Source organism: Gorilla gorilla, chromosome 19 (genome assembly GCF_029281585.2).
Source record: "Gorilla gorilla gorilla isolate KB3781 chromosome 19, NHGRI_mGorGor1-v2.1_pri, whole genome shotgun sequence".
NCBI lineage: Eukaryota > Metazoa > Chordata > Mammalia > Primates > Hominidae > Gorilla > Gorilla gorilla.
The window spans coordinates 73,567,336-73,580,019 of NC_073243.2; the positions used below are offsets into that span (position 1 = coordinate 73,567,336).

Sequence of the window (12,684 nt, forward strand, 5' to 3'; positions counted from 1 at the left end):
TAAGCAGCTGTTTTGTTGAAATGCAGAAATCTGAACACAAGTCATCAGAATCCAGGACCTATTCTGCTATATCAGACTCCTCCCATTGCCTTGCTGAATCACTGCCTTTATGTCTAGTCTTGATTTCCTCTTTTCATTCTCTTTATTCTGCAACTCTCCCCACCCCCCCACCCCCCATCCCCCCAAACACACACACACAAACACACACACACACACAGAGATTGAGAGAGAGAGAGGCATGTGTGGACACATTCATGCTCATTCATTCCCTGGGCTCAAACCATTCCAACTGGGATGTCCCTCCCTTGAGTCTGCCTTTCCAGAAAGTTCCTGCTTTGGTCCTCAGTCCCAACTTTCACCTCTTGACCATTTGTTCTCACACTCACCTCTCCCTCTTCAAACCCTGTCTACTAAGCAGCATGTTAATAACGACATCTGATCTTACTTTGCTCCCTAATTGTTTTATCTGTGTGGATGTGGTTTTCAGAAGACTGAAAGCTGCCTCCAAACAGGGACTGTGTGTTGTCTTGTGTTGGGCATAGAGTAGCCCCTATGCAAGTTTGTCAAAATTGGCAAGATGATCAAATGCAGAATTTGATAGCATACTCTAATGCCTAGATGTTGATAATGGAGAGAATATATTTAACAGATAAATCACTGGAAATGATAACTACCATCCACATGGCTTTTATTTGATCCTCACAAGAGAATAATTATTACACCCCTTTCAAGGAAAAAAAGTTGAGGTTTAGACAGGTTAAGTGACTCTGACCAACATTACCCAACCTGTAAATGGAAGAAACAGGCCTAAAAGTCCAGAATGCTGGTCTCCCTCCCAGCCTTGTTTAGGTATATACAGCAGTGACCTTCAGAGAGATGCCAATATTCAGCCCAGGTTCTGTGATAGGCAGGATATCAATTTCAGAGGCACTGTCTAGACTCAAAGGCATGTATCACTCTTGATACCTGGACTGGGTTCCAGGCCAAGCAGTGAGCCCTGCAGGACACCAGGCTGGGGTGGCTGGGGATACTACTAGGGACAATCAGACTCCTTGGTGAGTTCAATGAGCTTACTGAAAATTCCAACCCAACCCATCACCCTTTCTTGAGAGAGTAAACTACAGAGGCTAGGGTTGACAGCTTCTGCGGCCAATGCTGGGTGCTTAAGCAAAAGTCTATTTTGAGCTTAAAAGCATGTCATACAAAATACAAGCAAGCTGGAAATGTGCATCTATTCCTTCTGAGTCATGAGAGCTTTGGTAGAATCAGCAAGGGCAGGGGCTCAGAGGTCAGTCAGCTCTGAGTTTACAGTTGATGCTGTTACCCGCTAATGTATGATTTGAAAAAAGTTACTTCACCTCTCCGAGTCTCAGCATCCTTGTCAGTAAAATGAGGTCATAGGATAGTTGTGAAGATTAAGTGGCAAAGCAAATGTAAAACAGAGGGTGGTGGCTGCCAGGTAACAGATGCTCAATAAGTGATAGTTCCTTATCATGGATGACAAACAGGTTTCTCTCAGGTGCTGCTGCCAGAAGGCAGGAATCAAATAGGAGTCAGCACCACCACCACCATTATAACAGTGTTATGAGCACTGGTGCTAACTCCTTGTAGAGCAATTCAAAAGGCTCTAGTCTGGAGTAGTGGCAGAATTAGGAAGGAGGAGGGGAGTGAAAGAAAAGAAAATTCAAGATGCCTAAGGCCAAAAATTCACTGAAGAGACCTTGATGAGAAACAGAAAAGAAAAGAGATGAGGACCCAACAATCGGTTAGTGGAAGGATGGGGCACTGGGCTTGAAAAAAAAGATAAACAATTTGGACCATTTAAATATACATTTCAAATTACATCTTCTTCTTCTGCATTGTGTCTTCAGGCAGCTGGGAAGATACAAATGCATCACATTTATTTATAAAGCTTTTATTGGGATTAAAAAAAAAACAGAACTGAACTTTATGAAGAAAAGAAGGGGAAAAACCAGCTGTAAGGTGGCAGTTTTCTTGCATGATAAAATGGGGTTGAGTCCAGGATGGAAGGGTTTAGGCCAGGACTCTTTCGTCAGATGCCTGTTTTCCAGAGATGTAGATGGCATGGTTCAGAGGAAATGTACATGAATGACATTTGGAAATCCTAAAGGACTATTACAAGCATTAGTTATTATTATTACATGTACAGTAGCACACACACCAAATCAGCAATCCGCCCGAATAGCGCCCACGTGCTTTTGAGGGGGCTGCCAGGATGGAAAGACTCACCGTGATCGGGATGTCCCGGCTGAGAGGCACGCTGTGCAACTGCTCCTGCAGGGATTTATCTGCGCCAACCTCAGAGTAAAAGACCTTGAAAAGATGCAGACACCCTGGTGAGAGCAGAGCCCGTGCTTGTGTAAGATCAAAGGTTGTAATTGCACTCACAGTGGCAGCAGGCTCTGAGGTGCGTTGCCTAACATCACGTGCACTAGTTCTGCGGGAACACACATCAGACCTACTTGGGTTGGGTGGGGGGTGTTGCAAACTCAGAAGCCTGCGGAGTCCAGGAGGAAGACACATATCAATGAAGTGAAATGCAGAGGTCTGCACGTGGCTCGTGTTATTTTTCCCAAAATGCACGAGCCTCCCGGGTAATCTTTCATTTTCTCACCTTTGATAAGACATGAGCCCAGAGATATATTCCTCTACTTTTAGAAAACAATAGGATGAGGGCCATGATCAACGGCTACTGTCCCTTGGTGAAATGGAGACAGTAGCAGGTGGTGGGATTGGGGTGGTACTGGGGTCTTACATTTCATCTAAAATAAGCAGCTCAGTTCCAGCAGGTGGATAGGAATGTGGACCCAGTGTGGCCAGCTCTCCCCATATCCCAGAGAGTGCACAACTCCAAACATTTATGTGAAATGTCTTGACTTCTCAAAGTTGACTCATTTCTAAAAACACTAATCAAAGAAAACATTTTGGTGAAATGATATCAGCCCAATTTGCAGCCTCCGATAGATAAGAATGCATTCTCTGGTGCTTCCTCCATTTTGCCTCCCCGCCTTCCTACTTTACATTATTTTGTACTTGTTGACAACATTCCACAGTGATTTCCTGTTTCCCGTGTTCATACTTTATTCTCCAGATTTGACTATAGGCAATTGAATAGCAAAAACCATGTCCTTTTAGTTTATATTTTCCCACAGTTGAGCAGAGGAAGGACTGGATAGATCCTAAGTGAGTAATGCAGATGTGATGTGACATTCAGGGCATTTACAAATACCCTCCAAAGCGCGACATTTCTTCTAGCTTTACGGAGGGAGAACGGGGCAGTTATTGATATGGAAGGACAGATATCTAGAAAAAGCAAGGATGAGAAAGACACACAGTCACACGACACACCCACCGAGGAAACTCCCATGCCCGTGTACTCACAGTGTACCCAAGGATGGGACTTCCAGGATGCCTTGGCATTTTCCACTGGATGCTGAAAGCCGTACAGTTCAATGCGCCCAGCTTGATGTCAAGAGGAGGCCCTACCTTGCCTGCCCCCAAACAAAAGAGATTGTGTTAGAGGCTCCACACATCCCACCTTGAGTATACTTACACAAGATTTAAGAGTGCATTATCTGACAGATGAAAAGCATACTTAAAGATAATTCCAGAAATGCAGTCAATTTCTGATACACCACACCTATCTCAGCTGACCTCACTCACTTTGCTATCCCTTCCCAACCTGGCATCAGTAGATAAATCAGTCCAACTATTGCCCTCATTCTCTCGGGTAACTTCTAATAGGTCAGGGACCAGCAAAGGGAGATTCAGGGTAGCATAGACCACAAACACTTCTGACTTGACTCTAAAAGTTTTAAATGTATTAAAGTAAGATGAGAGGCACATTTGTATTTACTCAATAGCATATATGTTTTGTGTATACATTACATAGATGTGTTTGCTTATATAGCTAGGATATTCCTATTGTAGGACATTTAAAAAATATAGTTATGTATAAAATGAAGTTTAAAAATTTCAAATGCTTTACTATCTATCTTAAGTAACTTCATAGTTACAGATGATAAGATTTATAATCATCAAATAATATATACAGGTTGCCACAATTTAGAAAACATGAAAAATTATCTCTAATTCTAACATTCAGAAATGAGTCTTGTTAGCATTGTGGTATATCTCTTGTTGGTCACATGCAATTTAAAAAAAAGTGTGTGTGTGTGTGTACGTGTGCGTGTTTCTATACAGTTGACATCCCTTATCTGAAATTTCAGATTTTTTTGGATTTGGGAATATTTGCAATATACTTAGCTGTTGAGCATCTCAAATCCAAAATGCTTCAATGGGCAGTTCCCTTGAGCGTCATATTGGTGCTCAAAAAGTTGGATTCTGGAGCATTTAGGGTTTCAGATTTTTGGATTTGGGAAGCTGAGCTTTGTGTGTGTCTGTGTGTCTGTGTGTGTGTGTGTGTGTGTGTGTACACGGAGTCTCGCTCTGCCGCCCAGGCTGGAGTACAGTGGCGCCATCTCGGCTCACTGCAAGCCCCGCCTCCCGGGTTCACGCCATTCTCCTGCCTCAGCCTCCGGAGTAGCTGGGACTACAGGAGCTCGCCACCATGCCCGGCTAATCTTTTGTATTTTCTAGTAGAGACGGGGTTTCACTGTGTTAGCCAAGATGGTCTCGATCTCCTGATCTTGTGACCTGCCCGCCTTAGCCTCCCAAAGTGCTGGGATTACAGGCGTGAGCCACCGCACCCAGCCATGTGTATGTAATGTTTAAATTGTTTTGTTATATATAGTGATTATGCATATATACATACATGTTAATAATTTTAAGTCTTATTTCACTTAGTATATATATAGTACAAATAGCATATTTACAATCATTAAAATCATTATTTTTAATGGCTGTAAATTTTTCCATATAACACATGTGCCATAATAAACAGCATTTGTCATCCCGCTATTGCTAGGCAATTTATTCCCAATATTTTGCTATCTTAAGTAATGCTCCATGAGGGCAGGGACCAGGTCTATCTTGTTCAGAGTACAGAAACGAGTAATGGTAAAAGCAAAATAAACATTCCTTAAGTGAATGAACATTCTGCAACTTGATTTTCCACTTACTAATATGTCCTGGTGAGATTTCTTTTTAACTATTGCATGTAATTCTCCAGCGTATCAGTTAGGATACTTTGCAAATCACAGAGATCTAATGTATCTATTTAATGGACTGCTGCTAGGGCTTGTCATCAATGTTTTTAATAACAGAACCCAAAGTTTTTCTAGTGGATCAAGTGATAGAAGCCCAGTGCTGTCAGCAGGAACCATGAGGCCAAAAGTCAGCTCCCCTCTGCCCCATATACACCTACGATTGTCACCACTCAGAGATTTAATTCTTAATGATCTCTCTGACTCTGCCATTAAATCTGTTCCAGATTTAATGTCTCATCTGATTGGCTAGACTTAGGCCATGTGGCTTCCTCTTGCCTCAACCAAGAAGCAGTAGAGGAAGGATCAGTCCTTTCTGGTTTCTAAACTGGGAAATCACAGGATGAGACGAATTCTGGGAATTGTTCTTCCACCAAGCCCATTCACAGTAAAGAAGGAACCCCACAGGAGGATAGGATCATAGAAAAGAGTAGTGGGAAGTTGGATGGCCAAAACTCTGCTTTTCAGAGCACGCATGTACATTAACTATTACTCCATTGATTGACATTGCAGTTATTATCAAAATATCGCTGGTAAAAATAATGCTGAAAAGAACATCTATGTATGTACCTTTTTGCACACATGTGCCAGTGTTTCTAGGATGGATACCTATAAAATTTATGGAGTACATACATTTTCATTTTTACTACTAATGACTTATTGCTCTCCCCAAAAGAGTAAATGCATAAATCTTTAGGTGCATTCAATTATTTATTTGGGTAAATTCTTAAAACAGAGCTCTTGTGTCCAAGATGGTATCTCGACCTTGACACTATTGACATTTGGGGCTGCCTAGTTTTTGTGGGGGCTGCCCTTTTGCATTACAGGATGTTGAGCAGCATCCCTGGTCTCTACCCACTAAATGACAGTAGTACTCCCCAACCCGTCGTGAAAACTAATAACATGTCCACACATTACCAAATGCTCCCCAAGGGGCAAAACTGCTCCCGGTTGAGAACTGTTGATTTAAGGGAATGAATATTTTAAAGATTTCTAATAAATATCATCAAACTTACATTTAGAAAATTAACCAATTTAGAAGTTTATAGTGGTGTACATGAGATGTATAAGTAACAGTATAAAGTAACACAGCCCCACCAGGTCTTACTACTACCACTTTTTAAAGAATTTTTGCTCAGAGAATGAAAAAATTTGTTTAAAAAGCCACAGACTAGGGGAAAATATTTGCAAAAGAAATATCTGATAAAGGTCTGTTATCCAAAATATGCAAATGCTATAGAGAAAACATTTGTGTCCTTCCAAAATTCATATGTTAAACTCTAATTCCTAATGTAATCATATTTGTAGGTGTGGCCTTTGGGAGGTGATTAAGTCATGAGGGTAGAGACCTCATGAACAGGATTAGTTCCCCAAAAGATACCCTAGAGAGCTCCCCCTCCCCTTCTGCTATGTGAAGACACAGCAAGAAGACAGCTGTCTATGAGCCAGAAAGTGAACCTTCACCAGACACCAAATCTGTTGGTGCCTTGGTCTTAGACTTGTCTGCCTCCAGAACTGTGAAAAATAGATTTCTCTTGTTTATAAGCCACCCAATCTATAGTATTTTGATATAGCAGCCAAACAAACTAAGATAACAAAGAACTCTTAAAACTCAACAGGCCGGGCATGGTGGCTCACGCCTGTAATCCCAGCACTTTGGGAGGTCAAGGCAGGTGGATCACCTGAGGTCAGGAGTTCGAGACTAGCCTGGCCAACATGGCAAAACCGCATCTCTACTAAAGATACAAAAATTAGCTGGGCGTGGTGGCAGGAGTCTGTAATCCCAGCTACTTGGGAGGCTGAAGCAGGAGAATCGCTTGAACCCAGGAGGCGGAGGTTGCAATGAGATGAGATCGCACCACTGCATTCCAGCCTAGGCGACAAGAGCAAAACTCCATCTCAAAAAAAAAAAAAAAAAAACCCTCAACAATAAAAATAAACAGACAATGAGTGAAAAGTGGACCAAAAGATTTCATGACAAAGACACCAAAAGCAATCACAACAAAAGCAAAAATTGACAAATGGAATCTCATTAAACTTAAGAGCTTCTGCACAGCAAAAGAAACTATCAACAGAGTAAACAGACAACCTACAGAGTGGGAGAAAATATTTGCAATCTATGCATCTGACAAAGGTCTAACATCCAGCATTTGTAGGGAACTTAAACAAATTTACAAGAGAAAAATAAACAACCCTATTAAAAAGTGGGCAAAGGACATGAACACACACCTCAAAAGAAAACATACATGCGACCAACAAGCATATGAAAAAAAGCTCAACATCACTGATCATTAGAAAAATGCAAATCAAAACCATAATGAGATGCCATCTCACACCAGTCAGAATGGCTATTATTAAGAAGTCAAAAAATAACAGATGCTTTCAAGATTGTGGAGAAAAGGGAACTCTTATACGCTGTTGGTGGGAGTATAAATTAGCTTAATCATTGTGAAAAGCAGTATGGCAATTCCTCAAAGAGCTAAAAGCAGAACTACCATTCGACCCAGCAATCCCATTACTGGATATACACCCAGAGGAATATAAAGCATTCTACCATAAAGACACATGCATGTGAATGTTCATTGCAGCACTGTTTGCAATAGCAAAGACATGGAATCAACCTAAATGCCCATCAATGACAGACTGGATAAAGAAAATGTGGTACCTATACACCATGGAATATTATGCAGCCATAGAAAGAAAGAGATCATGTCTTTTGTGGGAACATGAATGGAGCTGGAGGATATGATCCTGAGCAAACTAATGCAGGAACAGAAAACCAACTACCCTATGTTCTCACTTATAAGTGGGAGCTGAATAATAAGAACTTATGAACACAAAGAAGGAAACAACAGACACTGGGGTGTTGGGAACAGGCCCCCAAATCTGGCCATAAACTGGCCCCAAAACCAGCCATAAACAAAATCTCTGTAGCACTGTGACATGTTCATGATGGCCATGACACGCACACTGAAGGTTGTGGGTTTACCGGAATGAGGGCAAGGAACACCTGGCCCACCCAGGGTGGAAAACCGCTTAAAGGCACTCCTGAACCACAAACAATAGCATGAGTGATCTGTGTCTTAAGGACATGCTCCTGCTGCAGAAAACTAGCCCAACCCATCCCTTTATTTTGGCCCATCCCTTTGTTTCCCTTAAGGAATACTTTCAGTTAATCTATAATCTATAGAAATAATGCTTACCACTGGCTTGCTGTCAGTAAATATGTGGGTAAATCTCTGTTTGGGGCTCTCAGCTCTGAAGGCTGTGAGTCCCCTGATTTCCCACTCCACACACTATACTTCTGTGTGTGTGTATTTAATTCATCTAGCGCTGCTGGGTTAGGGTCTCCCCAGCCAAGCTGGTCTCGGCACTGGGGTCTACTTGATGGGGGAGAGTGGGTGGAGGGAGATGAGTAGAAAATATAACTTTTCTGGGTACTAGGCTTAATACCTGGGTAAGGTAATAATATGTACAACAAACCCCCATGGCATGTATTTACCTATGTAACAAACCTTCACATGTACCCCCAAACCTAAAATAAAAATAAAAAAAGAAAACAAACCAAAAAAGAAAGATGGACCAAGACCTTAACAGACATCTCACCAAAAAAGATACCACAATGGCAAGTAAGCATATGAAAACATGCTCCCACATCATACGTCATCAGGGAAATGCAAATTATAACACCAATGAGATACCATCCCTGTATGCCTATTAGAATGGCCAAAATCCAGAACACTGACAACACAAAATTTTGGCAAGGATGTGGAGCAACAGGACTCTCATTCATCACTGGTGGGAATGCAAAATGGTACAGCCCCTTTGGAAGGCAGTTTGGCAGTTTCTTACAAAATCAAACATGCTCATCATACTACTGGCATGTGCACTCGTTGGTATTTACCCAAAGGAGTCAAAAACTTACATCCACACAAAAAACTGCACATGGATATATACAGCAGCTTTATTCATAACTGCCAAAACTTGGAAGTAAACAAGAAGTTCTATAGTAGGTGAATGGATAAATAAATTGTGGTATTTCCAGACAACAGAGTATTATTCAGTGCTAAAAAGAAATGAGCTATCAAGCCATGAAAAGGAAGCTTTTCCTTTTTCCTTCACTTAGCCTTAGAATAGGCTAAGTGAAGAGGCCTCTTCTAACATAGTCTTAAAGGTGGCTGAAAAGCGGAAATAAAGATAATGGAAATGATATATCAGTCCCTTGTAGAACCATAAAATAACCAGTAAGCACAGCCTCATCCATAGTCTCAATCCTCAAAGTTTCCACATCGAGGAAACTTCAGTGGGTATTCCTAAGTGAAAGAAGCCAATCTGAAGAGGCTACATACTGTATGATTCTAACTCTATGACATTCTGGAAAAGGCAACAGTAAAAAAGACCAGTGGTTGCCAGGTATTAGGAGAGAGCAAGGGATGAATAGGCAGAGTTCAGAGGGTTCTTAGGGCAGTGAAACTATTCTATATGATACCATAATGGTAGATACATGTCATACATTTGTTTAAACCCATAGAATGTACAACAGAAAAAGTGAACCCTAATGTAAACTATGGCCTTTGGGTGAGAATGATGTGTCAATGGAGGTTCACCAACAAATGTACCACTCTGGTAGGGGATGCTGATGAGGGGGGAGTCTATGCATGCATGGGGACAGGAAGTATATGGGAAATCTCTCTACCTTCCTCTCAATTTTACTATGAATTTGAAACTCTAAATAGTCTTTTAAAACCTTGGCAAATTTGATCAAAAAAAGGTTAAATATTTTAGCATCTTTTTCTGGCTATTATTCTTCCTATTTTCAAGTATTTTGTACATATTTAACCGGGTTTTAGTTTTTTTCTCACTGATCTGTAAGTACCCTTAATTTGTGAAAGATCTGAATTATTCACCTATATTTTCTCTAGGTAGTTTTATGTTTGCTTCCCCCTGTGCAATTATCCAGTACTGGCCACATTTATTGCTAAGCAAAGAGGCCTATTATAACATAGTCTTAAAGGTGGCTGAAAAGTGGGGGAGAAAGATAACGGAAATGATTTATCAGTCCCTTGTAGAACCATAAAATAACCAGTAAGCACAGCCTCACCCATAGTCTTAGGAGTATTTCTTGCTTCCTTTGCTCTGGGAAAAATTGCAATTGATCAAGGCAGGCTCCTTGGGTCACTAACAGGGGAACCAGTTCTTGTATCCCTTGTGTATCTGCAGTGGTTCAGTACAGAAAATAGAAACGCTCTAGGTATTTTAAACAGGAAGATGGGGTTATGGAAATTGGTAGAAAGACTGAAGAAATTAATTCAGGAGTCTCCAATGGCTCTATTAGAGAGAGACAGGGAGAGAGAGAATGAATGAGAGAATGCTATAGTGGTGATTCAGAACCAGGAAGCCTCTGCCCTCACCCTCACTACTGGCATTACTGCTGCCACAACTGCTTCCAGACACCCGCAAGACTGGCAATGGGTCCTGGAATGATGAGTTCTCATGTTTTGATGGCCTTGCTTGGCTGGAGAAATAGCAGCAGGAAAATGGCCTCCACCCCACTCCGGCCTTCTCTGTCTCTCAAGAGTATATCCAATTGGTGAGACCTAATTGACATCCAGAATATTGACATCCAGAATATTAGCTACAGGATGGTCTGGAAAATGTAGTTTTTATTTTTCCAGCCTTTGCATTATAGTAATGGCATCTAGAAGGAGGGTAAAACAGTCACCAGAAGGTGAACAAGCCAATCTAAGGTATCCATGACCTCTTGGCACCCATAAAAAGCATGAATTGTAATGTGCTATCCCCTTTACCTTCATATTCTGTAGGAAAGTATTTAAATCAGACCCTGCTGGGACCTGGTTAGGTATGACTCCTATTTTATTGGCATTTTCACTCATTTATTTGCTCTTTCACACACCTAACATATTGAGCACCCTATACACACCAGGCACTGTCAGTCTCTACGTTAATGATGAAGAGAGACACAGGGACACAAATTAGCAGGATATTACAATTGGGTGTGATAATTAGGGTTGGAAAGTTGGAGTACTTTAGTGGCCCATAGCAAGGACATACCAGGCTCTGTGCAATAGACCCATAGGAACGAGGCAGACAGAGTGGGAATGGGAAGAGGGTCCCAGGCAGAGAGAGCAGCATATACTCTTCCCCAAAGAACTGGGGGACGAACCACGAATATACAACTACTGGGACTCCATGGCTGGGTGGATGTGGGTAGTGAAAGACAGAAAAACAGTGGAAATCAGGTGACTCCAAGGATTCCAGCTTGGGCAACACAGAGAAGGAGGATGCCAGTCACTCAGCTGGAAGTGACTCAGCTTGACCACCCACGAAGTTGGAGGTGTGGTTGCCGGCAGCTGGTGAGTGAGAGGTGGCCCAGTCAGACAGTTGGACCAAATAACAAAAATATTCCAGATGCATCAGTTAAATATGGGATCTCAAATTATAGAAAATAATTGCATTTTAAAAATCAGACTTTTAAAATTTATTTACTTATTTATTTATTTAATTTTGAGATAGGGTCTCCCTCTGTCACCCAGGCTGGAGTGCAGTGGTGTGATCTCAGCTCACTGCAGCTTCCATCTCCCAGGCTCAGTTGATCCTCTCACCTCAGCCAACTGAGTAGCTGGGACTACAGTCACGTGCCACCACATCTAGCTAACTACTTCTCCTTATTATTGTAGAAACAGGGTCTCACTATGTTACCCAGGCTGGTCTTAAACTCCTGGGCTCAATCAATCCTCCCGCCTTGACCCTAAAAGTGTGAGATTATGGCATGAGCCACTGTGCCCGATCTTAAAACCAGACTTAGAGGAAGAACCTTTCTAAGCTTAAAAGAGACTAAAAATATATAAATTTTTAAAAAATAATGGAATCTACATCATAAAACTTTCATCATGCTCTTTGAAAATTATAAAAGAAAAAATTCAAACAATAGATGGAGGGGTAAAAAATTGCAGCAAAATGAGAGGCCAAGGGATATCTTTATTATAAAACTTATGCATATTAATAAGAAAATTCAGACCCTAATAAATAAAATATGAAGAGACAATTTGCAAAAAAAAAAAACAAGTATAGCTACTAAACACACATGGGGAAATATTCAAATTTGCTAGTTACCGAAGAAATACACATTTCAAAAATTAAGATGTTTTCACCTATTAAATTAGCCAAAATATTAAAACGAGAGTAACACTGACAAGGGTACATGAATGCACTACTCTCAAAAAATTGCTTGTGACAGTATAAATGAGTATTCAGACACTGTGGAAGACACTTTCGCGGCAATATGCAATGATATCCAGGGCCATAAATCCGTTCTTATCCTTGGGCCTCCAGAAATCTGATTACAGGCAGCCATAAGGAAGGAATCTTAAAAGAAGAGAAGGCTACTAATATGGTTTGGATCTCTGTCCCCGCATGTGGAATTGTTATCCCCAGTGTTGGAGGAAGGGCCTGGTGGAAGGTGACTGGATCATGGGGA

The 12,684-nt window shown here is 41.2% G+C and overlaps 1 protein-coding gene across 2 annotated transcripts in view; it reads right to left on the reverse strand.

The window, feature by feature from the left end:
- EGFLAM (EGF like, fibronectin type III and laminin G domains) overlaps positions 1-12,684 on the reverse strand; it is a 207,631-nt gene that overhangs the window by 126,206 nt on the left and 68,741 nt on the right. For both annotated transcript variants that reach the window (XM_031003504.3, XM_063700784.1), the window contains exons 2-3: positions 3,403-3,512; positions 2,251-2,334 (exon numbers count right to left, since the gene is read on the reverse strand). In XM_031003504.3, the coding sequence (XP_030859364.3) occupies positions 2,251-2,334; positions 3,403-3,512 (194 nt within the window). The remainder of the gene's footprint in view (positions 1-2,250; positions 2,335-3,402; positions 3,513-12,684) is intronic.